This window comes from Festucalex cinctus, chromosome 7 (genome assembly GCF_051991245.1).
Source record: "Festucalex cinctus isolate MCC-2025b chromosome 7, RoL_Fcin_1.0, whole genome shotgun sequence".
NCBI lineage: Eukaryota > Metazoa > Chordata > Actinopteri > Syngnathiformes > Syngnathidae > Festucalex > Festucalex cinctus.
Window position 1 is genome coordinate 389186 of NC_135417.1, and position 14390 is coordinate 403575.

At 40.0% G+C, this 14390-nt stretch overlaps 3 protein-coding genes across 4 annotated transcripts; 2 read left to right on the top strand and 1 right to left on the bottom strand.

Annotated features, from left to right (window-relative positions):
* Positions 1-10: 10 nt before the first annotated feature.
* On the top strand, positions 11-8201 carry LOC144021973 (uncharacterized). The gene is made up of 11 exons (XM_077526302.1): positions 11-508; positions 1671-2054; positions 3389-3754; positions 3858-4211; positions 4786-4803; positions 5412-5475; positions 5549-5592; positions 5699-5849; positions 6069-6182; positions 6364-6431; positions 7257-8201. Exons 1-11 carry the CDS (start codon positions 134-136, stop codon positions 7278-7280), a joined length of 1962 nt encoding a protein of 653 aa, XP_077382428.1. The 5' UTR covers positions 11-133; the 3' UTR covers positions 7281-8201.
* On the bottom strand, positions 7033-11317 carry sri (sorcin). The gene is made up of 8 exons (XM_077526324.1): positions 11001-11317; positions 9906-9956; positions 9751-9820; positions 9325-9368; positions 9092-9239; positions 8721-8834; positions 8577-8635; positions 7033-8239 (listed from the first exon to the last, which is right to left on the bottom strand). Exons 1-8 carry the CDS (start codon positions 11037-11039, stop codon positions 8213-8215), a joined length of 552 nt encoding a protein of 183 aa, XP_077382450.1. The 5' UTR covers positions 11040-11317; the 3' UTR covers positions 7033-8212.
* On the top strand, positions 11168-14344 carry snrnp48 (small nuclear ribonucleoprotein 48 (U11/U12)). Of its 2 annotated transcripts, none has more exons than XM_077526316.1 (9): positions 11168-11708; positions 11940-12053; positions 12126-12186; positions 12261-12341; positions 13139-13321; positions 13618-13739; positions 13808-13929; positions 14014-14133; positions 14220-14344. In XM_077526316.1, exons 1-9 carry the CDS (start codon positions 11565-11567, stop codon positions 14305-14307), a joined length of 1035 nt encoding a protein of 344 aa, XP_077382442.1. In that variant the 5' UTR covers positions 11168-11564; the 3' UTR covers positions 14308-14344. The 2 variants fall into 2 exon arrangements, with proteins under 2 accessions (XP_077382442.1, XP_077382441.1); XM_077526315.1 differs by having other exon boundaries at positions 11268-11708; positions 14011-14133.
* The last annotated feature ends 46 nt before the right edge of the window (positions 14345-14390 follow it).

Sequence of the window (14390 nt, forward strand, 5' to 3'; positions counted from 1 at the left end):
ACAACCCCAGGCCCCCACCTTTAGCCCCCAAACACACAATGCCAAGTAAATGTTGCAAGCAGGTTGAAGTCCACCAACAGAAAAGCTGTGTTCTGATGTTGAACAACATTCGAGTAGACATTCAGAAACGACCATGTTGCGTTTTTTCCTGCTGGCGTTGGTTCTTCTGCCATCTCCTCGTGGGGCGTTCGGCTCCACATGCCGGCCGGTGACCGCCTCCTTCTGCCGGAACGTGGGCTACAGCACCAGTCGGCACCCGACCGGAGTTCAGGGCTTCAACGTGCAGCAGCTGAGTCAGATCGTGGACACGGCTTGCTCGACAAACGCCGCCACGCTCTTGTGCCGCGTGGCCTTCCCAGAATGCTCGGACGACGACGCCCGCGTGAAGCCGTGTAAGGCCATGTGCCACAAGGTGAAGAGCGAGTGCGATGCCGCTCTCAAAGCCAAGCGCCTGGCCTGGCCCAGCAAGCTGCTGTGTGACGCTTTGCCTGAGTCCAACTGTGTGCAGGTCAGTAAACTACTTTTGTTTACTTATGATAGACTTTCTTTCCAGGAGGGTGGAACTGAATGCAAAATGTCTGCTTCAGACTGAAATGGCCGACATACTGTTCAATTTCAGGCAAAGGCCTTGAACATTTTGTTTGGCCAATTTCACGTTGATCAGTAAAACTGGAGTTTTATTCATTGTTACTTTCAAGGGCTGACCAAATGCAAAATGGCTGCTTCAAACCAAAATGGCAGACTTCCTGCTCAATTTCAGGCATGGCTCATGGAGTTTTTTTGTGTGTCTTGATAGATAGACATAAAACACGTATGCCCAACTTCACGTAGATCAGTAAAACTGGTCTCAGTGGCTTTTCTTTTATTGTTTTTTACTTTCAGGGGGGCCGGGGGTTCGACTGAATGTAAAATGGCTGCTTCAAACCAAGGTTATTTTAGTTAACTAAAACTAACGTGAAAACTAAAACTAAAATTCAAAAAACAATTTCGTTAAATAAAATAAAAATACTTTTTAAAAAACAAAAACTAACAAACTAAATTGTATGTTTACAAAACTAACTAAAACTATAATTATAGCAAAATGTCCTTATTTTTAGTCTTTGGTAATTAATTTAATGCGTGAGCCTTTGAGGATTATTTTAAATGTAATTTTAAGTAGATTTATTTTGATATTAACCAGAATAAGGGCGTTTGAAAATGTGTCACACAGAAGTGATGTCATCTCGCAGCAGCCAATAGAAAAGCACCTTCAGATGACGTCGCTCCCATGGTGGTTTTTAAATATTGAGCACACAAGTAATACACATTTAAAAAAAAAAAAACTAATATGAAAGCTAACTAAAGCTAAGCATTTATTAAATAACTAAAACAAATAAAAACTAACAAAACCACACTGAAAACTAATTAAACCTAACTAAACTCAAAACGAAATAAAAAATAACTAAAATGAATTTATTTCAAAACTATAATAACTCTAATTCAAACCAAAATTTCTGACTTCCTGTTCAATTTAGGGCACGTCTCCGTTAGTTTTCCATGCGTCCAGTTATAAACATGTCCACACAATCTCAAATCGACTGATCAAACTAGTACCAAGGACTATCTTGTTTTCACTGAGAGCGCTATTGACCGAGTGGTCAACAATCCAAATGATGTTTGCATGCTTTCAGGCTCAACAACAACCAGCACGACCACCATCCTCTCCTGCTGCCGATCCATCCGCAGCATGTCAGGCCATTACAATTCCCCTATGCAAAGACCTCCGGTACAGCCAGACGATCATGCCCAACGCTTTAGGCCACACCACGCAGGACGAAGCGGGCCTGGAGGTGCACCAGTTCTACCCACTGGTTAAGGTGCAGTGCTCGCCACAGCTCAAGCCCTTCCTGTGCTCCGTCTACGCTCCCGAGTGCAGGGCGGGGATTCGTCAAGCTCCATGCAGAACTCAGTGCGAGCAGGCCCGCTCAGGATGTGAGTCCTTGATGAATAAGTTTGGCTTCAGCTGGCCGGAGAGTCTGACTTGTGAAAATTTTTCGACATATTCCTGTGAGCTGGTAAGGAGAAGCATGTTTGTCACCACACCTCTCACACACACAATGGTTTTGGGTAACAGATGAGCTGGCGTTTAGACGCCTTTGCTTTTTGTTTTTAGCCATATACAGGCAAGTCAAAATTTAAAGTGCATCTTCAATGTAGTAGCACATTGTACCACTACATGATGGGCAGCACTAAGGTCTATTAGATGACTAATAATATAGTCCCCAACAGTAACACAACAGAGATAATGTATGCTTGTGAGTATTGTTGTATGCTCTGTTTGTGGTACATTTTGTGTATGTTGAATTAGCAATCGTAAACACTTTAACATTATGCTCATTTCTGTTAGCCCATCCAATGTATTTCACAATACATGTTAGCATGAGGCTAGCAGACTTTAGTAAGGCTATCTCGTTAGGTTGGACAGTTTTGTTTTTAATTCTACTTTTTTTTTTTTTTTTTTTGAGTGTTACAGTAATCTTCAACGGGCAGTGACAAATAGCTTTATTAAACACATTTTAATAAGTTCATATGTGTTAATAAGTTCTCCTGTGTCAGGGTTACCTGTTTGACATCTATTAAACATGACACATAAAGCAGAGAAGACACTCAGTTCAGGGCTCACGAGGAGAGAGGAGAGGAACTGACTGACACAGTTCACTCCTGCACTCTCTGAAGAGTCCTCTCCTCACCCTCTCTATTTATTTGGTTTTCCACACCCTTTCTACGCCCCTATTTACATGGGTGTTCCAACCCTAAAAATGCAAATGCTAGGCATAGTTGGAACACAGTGTACTTGTTTGTCTATGTGTTGTGCATGTGAGTGGAAGATTGCTTAGTACGTATGGTCAAGTTTGGAATCATTTCTTAACAGAAAACGGGCGACCTCAGCAGACTGGCTCGATCCATTCTGCTGTGTTAGATGTTGTGGTTCTTCAGCTTTTTTTTAAGTCATCTTCAAATAGCCAGGCTATGTGAATGTGAGTGCAAAGCAAAGCATTCTTCATAGCAAGCAGAAGCAATTCTTCATTGCAGCAAATGTATGATAACTTATTATTTACAATTATTCCTACATCGTGTTTTTAAAGCGCATGGAGGGGCAACTAAATAACTACTACTCCACCTAAATATTTTTTTCTTTATGGCAGATTTTCACCTATCACGACGATAAGGTTTCACTGAATTGAGTTATGAGTTGTTTATTCATCACTGCATAAACTGGCTAATGGAAATTAGCATAGATGTTACAGTCATTTTATACTTTCCAACAACTGCTAAGTTAGCACACTTGGTTCAACAACGGGTGCAAACACATTCCCAATAAAGCGGGTATATGAACGTCTCCATGCAGGATCCCGACAGCATTTCTGAGACGACGACATCAGGAATGTGTGAGAGCATCACGGAGCCTTTCTGCAAAGATCTCCCTTATACGGAGACCGTCATGCCCAATATCCTGGGCCACAAGACGCAGCAGGACGTCGGCCAGCAGGTCAACTCTTACTACACGCTGGTCAACGCGGAATGCTCGCCCCACCTCAAGACCTTCCTGTGCTCCGTCCTGACTCCCGAGTGCAAGGCGGGAAAAGCCCGGTTGCCCTGCAGGACCTTGTGCGAGCTGGTCCGCTCCAGCTGCGAGCCACAGCTCAGGGTACTTGGCTACAATTGGCCCGAGTCGCTCAAGTGCGATGCTTTCACCACTGCGTCTTGCCAGCATGTAAGAAACACAAGTTTGACAATATTTTGATTTTTGTTTTTTTTTTGGTCACACTCGGTACAGTAATAGGAGCATATGAATGCTATATTTTGTATGTTTGCAGTTTGGCGTGGGCGAGGGCGGCGGCATTTGCGAGCCCCTCACCATCCCCATGTGCCAAGGCCTGTCCTATAACCAGACCCTGATGCCCAACCAGCTGGGCCACGCCAGCCAGCGTGACGCCGCCGCCAAGATGTCCTTCTTCCACTCCATCGCGCAGACCTTCTGCTCGGCCGACATCCGCCCCTTCCTGTGCGCCGCCTACGCCCCGCGGTGCTCGTACGGCCAGGTCCGCCGCCCCTGCCGCAGCTTTTGCCAGAAGGCCCGCGACAGCTGCGAGGCGGTCTTAGGACGCTACGGCGTCTCCTGGCCCCAAGAGCTGCGATGCGACGGCTTCCCGCAGGTTTCCTGTGTCACTGTAAGTACTGTACATGTAGTTTTATTTATACATTGATTACTTAAGAGTGCTCCTACTTAGTTACATTTTGTGATTGAATGCTAACATATACCAAGAAACTTCATAGATGGGCTAATGAAACTGGCATTAATATTGCAGGAACTATAAATCTTTAAATAAGACTAATATTACTAAAGCTTAATGCAGTCTTTGTAATTTCATCAAATCTACATTGTGTAATTTATGCTTGTCTACTGCACCCTAGTGGCCAAGGTGCACAATGCCCATTGAAATATAGCATGAAATTGATTCAAGGACTCTTACATTCAGTTGAATTATGGGATATAATTTCAGGCAATAATATTGATAATTAATCATTGTTTAATTTCCCTTTGCAGCATTATCATTTTTAATCATAAAAAATAAATAATAAAATATAATATGAATAATAATGAAATAATCATAAATAAAATTAATAATAATGTTTTGCCCACACTACCGGAGAAGACTGTTGTTGATGACACAAAATTCCAAGTTAATACAGCACCAAGTTATGTTTATGTTATGATTTATAACCGTCTTCTGTCTTTCGCAGGGTGACGACAGGTCAGAGGTAAACACAAACACACTCACAGGTAGAACATTTGGTACACGCAGAAGAAAATGTTGAAAAAAGTATTGGGACACTCACGTAATGCGAAAAAATTTGATAATTGGGCAAAAGTAAAGGAACACCTAAGAGTGAAAAGAGAAAGTGAAATGTAAAGAATTCCCAATACAGTTGCTCATAATATATTAGAAATATCTTCCAGCATGATTTAGTGCAACATATTCATTGTTATGCCCACTGTGATTAAAATTTCTTCTATTTAGCCCCATTAGTCTAAAGACGTCATTCTGAATGATATTGTCTTCGTGGAATATGAGTTAAGCAGCAAAATCCACCCATTTATAGCCATTTCAGGGGGTTGCCATTTTGTCACTTGCTTTTAAATGAAAATGAAATTATAGTTCAGATAATGGCCAATCATGACATAACTTCAGAAAACAGGTGAGCCGTGAGATATATAATCCACAAACGCAATATTAATCAGAACGTTGTGTTTACACTAGTGGGGGCCCATACAACATATTACATTTGTAAATAAAATCTTTGGTTTGACTTCCCTTTAAAGCCTGTTGCTCATATTTCTCATCAATTCTTGCATGTGATTACAACAGATGTTGAATGCTGAGGCCGTGGCGGCAAGACTGCAGGCTGGAGGCCACTCAGTTGGCGGGAAATGTCAGTTAAAAATTTCTACTTTAAATTGCTTTACATTTTGCGCTCATGCTGGTTTTCATCTTCCCAAACACAGCGCTGACCATCAGGACTGCGCGCTTGCTGCTCACACTCGCAGATGTATCCTTCATATGTGTGGGTATGCTAGTGTCTGTTAAAATGTGCGTCTATTGTGCGTAGTACTGCGCATGAGTGCGTGTTGAGTTTCCTGAACTGAGCCCATCAGGCAGACAAATCTGGAGACCTGGATGCGGTGGAGTTCTTCAAGCTGGACCACTATGTGGCGGCCGCCAGACGGGAATACGTGGACAGTTACGAGAGGAAGCTGCCGGCTTCTTTTACTCAAGCGAACATGAACGAGGCCCTAACCGTACGAGGTAATGCTTTTCATTTACATCAAACAAATGATTAAATACATTCATTTGAATTGAAAATGTTTGCTCTGAAAATATCCAGTACTACTAAACAATTTTAGGATTTGAAAAATTTTCAACAATTTGCACCGCTTAGTCTGAAACAACAGGGGCTCAAGTCATGACCCCCGTGAGACACCAAGTTAAACAATTCATTACGCTAAGTTTCCGTCTTTCCTGCAGGGTTTGAGTTGGATAAGGACAGTTTAAGGACACTGTGGTTGGAGTACAGCAGCCAAGGGTCACTCGAGTACGACAATTTCATTGCTTTGCTGACACGAATGCAAATCCTTAAAGGTAACAAACTTTTCATACACGTAAACTGACACAAACTCAATTTTAACATATTATTTTATATGCTGAATTGCAGGAACATGCATACATGAATGAATAGCGGCTAATAACATCTAAACGTTTTTACTAACTATACTACACATTATTATTAATTTATTTATTTGTGTAATTAATATCCCAACAGATCGTTTCCAAACTCACCTCCTCAGTTTGCCATGTGACTGCCAGGTGGCCAGCTTCTCTTTCAAGCAGGTGTGTTCACTGTCACTAGACACTTCATTAGGTACACAAGCCAAAGTGATCCAATACTGCTTTTACAAAGATAGTATTCACTTTTGATAGGTCCACTGAAACTTTAACTGCTTGTTAGGGACCCCCACCCCTGCCACCCCAAAAAATTATTTATAACTGCCTAGTTTAAACTGGAGTACTGTATTTCACAAGCTGTGATTCGTTCCAATATCTATTCAAGCCCATCTTACATTCCCCCCGGAAAAATAGCTTGATTCAGAATGTCTACCACCGCAATGTTGACGTCAGTTTAAATGTTACTGCTAATTTAATGTTAGAGCTCAAGAAGACCAATGTTTGCTTCTTCCAACATTAGAATCTAAAGTTGGATTATTAATGCGAGTTTCCACTTTTAGATTCCTATATTAGCTTAAATGATAAACATTAGCTTCCAGTATTGCCGCTGAAGTTAGCTTCCAATGTTAGCTTCCTAAGTTCCAACGCTACCTATTGTTAAATATAGACCGATGTTCTCTCTGTTACAGCTAACGTTATCTTATTTTACATCCTGCAGCCTGTACTGTTGCCTTGACAAAGATTGTTATGCTAACTTTGTGAGAGGTATTAATGAAACAATGTCTTTATTGTTGCAAATTTTGAATACCCTTTTAATACAGCACACCACACATTCGGATCATGCACCTGGTGTAATGTTTGTTGCCCAATGTGTACCTCAACTAGCTATTGTGTCAATCAAAGTAAAACAGTAGTCCCATTTCATGTACTACTTCTAATGCTCCATATTACATGTATTTTTATATCAATATATTTTGTTTCTCCTTCCAGTTCATGAAGTCTGCTGTCGTCTGAGGAGCATCTTGAAACAAGTTTCATAGCACCTTTTCTACATTACAATTTAATAGCTAAATGAGTGTAAATGTTGATAATAAATGTGTACATATAGAGCACAATATATTTAGACGTTAATGGAGAGTTAAAAATAGTGGTAACGTACACAAATATTGATTGCACAGTGGAACCTCTAAAGTCAAACATGTTTCACTCCATGTAAAATTTCCTAAAATGATGTACAGTAATTCACCACTATTAAAAATTCCTAAAAAGCTTTAGAATTGCCATTTGATGCCACAGGATGGTACCAAAGCACTACTTTTAAATCAGACATGGCCTTAGCCTGAGCACAAAAACAGTGAATATGAGTTTTTCTGTGAATAACGAAGAATAGTTTCCCCTAAAGATCAATTAATAGGTGAAATGCAAATAAGCGGAGAAAGAATGTATGTTGACTTAATCCATACCAGAGTCAAACTCGCGTTTAGATTTGAATGAAAATAAAACAAAACTATTGACATGATGAGGTAAATGTGAGGTAAAAGTTAAGACTGTGCCTAAAATGTGATTTAAAAATGTGCATTGTGTGCGCGTAAGGACAGCTGCTGGTGTTTTTAGGCAATTCTGGGAATGTAATGAAGTTGTCATGTTATATGGGGCGTAAGTAAATCATAGTGCATCGATTTAAGTGTATTTTCTGGTTTGCACATTTGGTGGTATGAACAGTTAATAAATTTTGGATTAAAGACATCATGAACATTAACATCATTAATTGCGGGTAAAATTAACTCGTGTACGCATGTATTCAAAGTGAACCATATTGCAAAGAGTTTTTGGACACATTTTTGTTGTTGGACTTAACAGGTTCCGCTGTTTAAACAAAATACATTTGAATAAAAATGAGTCTATGCATCAAAAAATAAAAAGGCATCCTTCCCACGTGTCCTTCCTCACATGCTCATGCTCACCTGGATAAACTGGACAGAGAGGAAAAAGTTGCCGTTATTGTGGAAAAAATATCTCATTATATTCACAATTCTAATTTGATTTGTTTACAATTACGCCATATTCAATGTTTTGTATATATACATATCTGATGTGGAATATTCATGTAATGCATCTTCTATACCACTTTGTACCATATTTACATGTTTAACACTATATTAACTTCTAATCTACAATATTTAAACCATTTTAAAGGTTCTATACACTCCTATTTAGCACATATTCACATCATATTTGGCTATAGTTCCAATTACAGCAGGTGTTTTCTTTTTAATGTGTCACTTGGAAATCCATCCCAGGTTTACTTACATCGTCGTATTGGAAGTTGGCGGTGCCATTTCGAGTTGTGTCTCGGCGTTGGAAATGATCTGAAAATACACACATTTAATAAGGCCAATGTTGTATCCAAAGAATTCAAATACAACCCAAGATTATTATGTTTTGCGTTCTCACCGGTCAATCCGCGGAGTCGAACGCAACAGCTCACAAAATCGTCAAAAGGGATTCTTCCGTTGATACTGTAGCGCTTCATTATCATGTTCATAGCGTTCGGGCTCAGATTGTAACCTAAACACACAATGTTGGACATAGTACATGATATTATATACACTTTAACATTATAAAAAAAAATCAATTGAGAGACTGCACAAGTCCTGCACTTATTCACATGCACGTGAGTATTTTTCCTTTATTTTTGTTTACCTTTTGCTGGAAAATTATTAAGGCAGAAAAGCTTAAGTGTTTTGGTGGTCTTGTGTTGGATCTCATTCATTTGCAGTCCACAACAGACAGCAGCCACATCCATTATTCTCAATGTCACGTACCCAAGGATTTGATGGCCTGTTGCATCTCCTGAGCCTCCACCGTCCCACTACGGTCGCGGTCAAAGGACATGAAAAGGTTCTTCCAGGCATTGAGCGCCTGCCACAGGTCTTTGAACTCGGCGAAGCCCATGGTGCCCGACATGTCTCGCTGGCACGCGCCAGTCAAGGACCCCGTCACGGCTTTTTTTTTTTTAGCTTATTTTCGAAAACGTGTTTAACATCAGCAAGGATACGTCCAGCATGTTGATCATCAGTCTGCAGGTGTCCATGTTAAAGGCTGGGTTAAACAAAACAACATAACAATTAGGAAAGAAAAACAAAGAGATTCATTTGTTTTCTATAGGACTTGTCCTCATTAGGGTTGTGTGTGAGCTGGCGCTTATCCCAGCTAACTTTGGATGACAGACAATTTGAGACAAACAATGGACTGGTTGACAGTCAATGTCAGGGCACATGTAGACAAACAAGCCTTCACGCCAATGAATAGACACAAGTGAAGCCAACATGATTTTTTGGGGAATGTGAATAAGCGTGTAAATTCCACACGGGAAGTTCATAGCCAAGATTCAAACCTCAAACTTCATAACTGTGAGGCAGACATACTAACCACTTGTTCACTGTATCAGACAAAAATGCTGCATATTCCTATTATTTCTTACGTTGGTAAGTGCCAGAGATGCCGGACTGAGTGAGGCATCGTTGCAGCTCATCTGCGGAGATCTGGCCATCCTATCAAACCACAAAAAAAAAAAACATAAAAACGTTATGATCTATTTGACTAATATCCTCATGTTTAATTAGAATTTACACTCACTTGCCCAGCGACTGCCACAAAATATCCATAGAGAGGATCCTGCTGCTGCTGCTGCAGTTACAGAACAGACTTTACAGGATATGCATGTATGTAAAGTAAAATGCTTAATATGTAAAGTGTTATGCTAAAATACACTAACACATTAAGGTTAATCAAATGGCAAAAAAATAAATAATGGGGGGAGGGATTTTAAGGTTTGTTGAATAAAAAAATACAAAATCATACTAGAAAAAAACATTTTAAGACTTGTTAATGAAAGAAGTAAATGCAAATAAAAACAGCGACTAGAAAAATCACAGTTAAGGTTTAAAAATTAATGAAAATAAAAATAGTGCTCAAAACCTGCATTTTAAAATTCGCTAAGTAAAAATAGATAACATTTAAAGGTTGGTTAAATAGATAAATATGAAATAAAAAAATAATAATTTCTTAGGTTTGGTTATTTAGAAAAATATTGTAAATACTGGGGGGAAACTCAATGGTTGTTGTTAAATAAAAAATATATATTCCAAAACATAAAAAATGGCTAAAAATACAGATGAGCTCCTGAAAATAAACTGAGGTCTTTTAAACAAACTAAAATACATTTAAATACATGGGGGAAAATGCACGTTTAAGAACATAAAGCTTTACTTTATGTGACCCTTTCTCAATTAAATGCAGGCCTACAGTACAATGGGTGTGTCGAAAAAACAACGATCAACTGTCATCGATTAAGCTGACTCGTTGCTGCAATTAAATCTATTACCAGTAACAATTGATTAAAACTTGTCTAAGTGATTGGAGGACTACTTAAAAATTAAATTTTAAAACATTAGTAACACACTTCTGTAGTAACTAGCACGACTTCTGCAAAATTCTAGCCAATTTGGTTATTAATTTGGGTTAAAATATCGATTACGTCGTTAAATAGAATCACACTTTGCGCACTACGGTTACTGTTTGTACACATTTATTTTACTTTATTTTTCCCCCCAACCAAATCTCGCTCAACTCCTACTTCCGCGCCCCTCTTGTCTTGAACAGGACTCGAACAACCCTAGTACCCAAGCACTTTTTCTCGGCGACACCTCCTCGAATCCTCGCATTTCTTACCATTCCTCCCGGAGCGGCGCCGTATCCCGCATAAGCCATTTTCAACCTCGTCGAAAACGATTTCAAATGTGGACGTTGATCCTTAATGGAGTTGTAGATACAGGTAAATAAATGGTAAGTTTATTCGCGGCTCCGCCCACCAGTGTTTTTAATTTCCCCTTCTTTCCGGTTTTGTCAGTGCACAGAAGCACAACCAATGACAAGTCAACGTCGTTCTTTTTCTCCGTCGAGGGCGTGTCCGCAGAAAATGTCATACTCCATAAAACATTAAAAACAGATTAGCAGGTTAAGTGTGGTTTGGTAGACAATAAGTCTTCTAGAAATGCAGAACAAAATATATTTAATTTGGACAACAACCCATTGTCCATTTGGCGTTCTGATTGGCCTAGAACGACCACCTGATTTGTAATTGAGCAACTTTCCTGTAGATGGCGTGCTGAATAACCCAATTACGATTATAACACACACAAAGAAGAAAGCATGGCTTGCTTTGCGTCACCAGGAATCAAACAGCGGTGATTTTTGGTCGAGTTTCTCTATTTCTTTGACCCGAAAGCTGCTAAAATGTCAGACTCTTTGAAAGTCACAGCCCTGCGGGAGCGAATGGAACGCCTGCAGGAATTGGTGGAGTTTACCGAACATTGCCAGAAGCAGATTCAAGACATGTACGACTCGCTGGGATGGTCGCAGGACGACGACCCGGTTAAGGTAACCGTTGTTACGAAACAAAACATGAATCTCGAAGAAACTTTATTTATAAAGCCTTTATTTATAAAATAAGCGAAAATACAGATGTTAGGAAATGATTCTATCATGCTTAATGTGGCCATAGAGTTGCAACTAAGATGAATGCTATCCAGAAAGCAACTAGATTTGTGTCTGTCTTCAATTGAGAACTTTTTATTTTCATGTGATGTGACTGATTGTCTTTTAATCCAGGAACCCATGGAGCTGTGTCCCTATGATCCCGGCCATCGCATCCCTGTGCGCAGCATGGAGAAGCACAAAGCTTCATGTTACCTCACAAAGATGGGTTACTCTCCTGAGGAGCAGGTGACACCATTTTACTGTGTCATCTTTTTACTTGTGGTTGTGTGTAGTAAAATAACATTAACTGTCTTGCAGGCGGAAATGTGTGACACTTCTGCATCTTACGTTAACACTAGCGTCCGCAGCTTTACGATCGGTGAGTGAGGACTTTTCTGACCAGAACACGTGTTCGTGATTTAATATAATGAGCTGCTGTTTTAATTCCCGCAGACAAAAGCCTTCAGAACCAGGTGATCCTACAGGCCAGGTCTGCTGCTCCGCTCATGAAGATGGAGGGTGTTTTCTGGCAAGGTACTGACCTAGTAGTACTATTCAAAACTGTGCCTGTTGTGATTCTACCAAACAGTGCAGATCAATTCATTTGGAAGGCTTGATAAGTAAGTAAAGTATTGCTTTTAGTGATAAGCAGTGCTTTACAACACCTTTATGTTTGCTTTCAGGAGAAACCAAACCCACATATATTTCACAATTTAAATGAGTTGCTAGTTGTTTTAATGAAAGGTGTCTGCCATTCTTGTTTGAAGTATAAAGAATCACCAAACTCTTTGAACAGCTTTTGTTACCATGGTGACTGAGGATGGCGTAGCGACTCTTCTGACCCCTCGCTGACTATTTTCATAAAAAAAGCTACTAGCAACAAATTATTAGCCACCTTTTGTTGTGTTGTTGGAGAAATGTGGAGACACACAAATGAATAGAGCCCACTCAAAGCCACTAAATTACACTTTGTCAACTATTATAGCAACTGTCGCTTGAAAATTGAGCCTCTTAGCTGGCCTAGCTCACAATTAATGGGCAGAGAAAAACCTCTGTGTTATGTAGCCAAATTGTGGGGGGAAAAAAAAAAAAAAAAAGGATAACAAAATATATGTGGTAGTTTCGCACATGATGGGTGGATAGCCACTCCAGACACAAAGCTATTTGTAAACAAGATATTAAAAAGTCAATCGTAAAACACTATGTTCAATTTTAATTTAAGATGACAGAATTAAGGCTTTCAATTGACTTTTTGATTTTGATGGGTTTTTTTTTTTTTTTTTTTTTTTAAATTCCCCTCTGTGTCTAATTGATCTCTTGTGGTCCATCAGGTCAGTACTCATACGAGCCCATGGACGTGCCCCAGAACCACAAGCGAGCCATGTGCGACCTCACCGTGGCTGACCGGTTGGCGCTGTACGACCACGTGATCGGCGTCCTCAACCAAGAGAAGGCTGTTAATGCCTCCGGCAACGAGGAGCTTTATGTAGATCTGGTGTCCAAGCTGAAGAAGGGTAAGACATGAGCAGAAATACAAATACTTTTTAAAAATGTACTGAAGTAGATTTTTCCGATATCAATACTTGACTTGAATAGTTGTTTCCCATTTTTCTCTGCATTTGAAAATTGGTACTTTGTACTCCAACTTTAACCTAAGTCTTGTTGTTGAATCAGTGCTTCTACTTTTACCATTTTTTTTTAAACACAAATTTATGTACCTCTATTTAAGTACAGTGTACGAGTACATTAGCCACCCCTGAGCATAAGTTATTCCATCGGAATTATTTGAAAAGCAACTATTTTGTGACAGCGGAACAACAGAATGAGCCAAAGACCCATCTGGAGCTGATGGCGGAGATGCGGGACTACAAGAGGCGGCGGCAGTCCTACCGCGCCAAGAATGTCCACATTACCAAGAAGTCCTACACGGAGGTACAAGCCACCAGGTGTGAAGTCACAAGTCATTTTTATGAGGCTGAAACAATGGTATCGCCTCACAGGTTATCAGAGAAGTCATCCAGGTCCACTCGGAGGAGCTGGCCAGACAGTGGAAGGATGAGCGTGAAGAGGATGATCAGGAAAAAGAAGTGGAGGATGAGGCCAGAGAAGGAACATCACAAAGGTTTTTTTTTTTTTTTTTTAATCTTCGTTTTACCTGAAAAGCGATGGTCCTTTTGTTCATTTTGTGCCTATTTGTGTTCAGCAGGCATCGGCTGGATGAACGGCGATCCAGATCCTCGGAATCCCGTCGCTCGCGATCCAGACGCCACCGTAGCCGTGAGAGGAGTCGTGACAGAGAAAGAAGCAAGAAGAATAAAAGGAAAAGGTAAAGTTGTTTTTCTAATATGTTTAACAGGATGTTAAAATTCCACAATATGTTAATCTATTTATCGTATATCTGGTTCGCCACAGGGATTCTCGCTCTCCAGAGGACAGACACCACAGCAGCAAAAAGAAAAAGAAAAGGAAAGAGGAGCGAGGCAGAAGTAGAAGTCCCTGACCAGATATCTCATGTCAATAAAGTTTTGCAACAGCAACATGGCACCTTTTTTTTTTTTTTTTCAACTGTAACTATTTATTGTT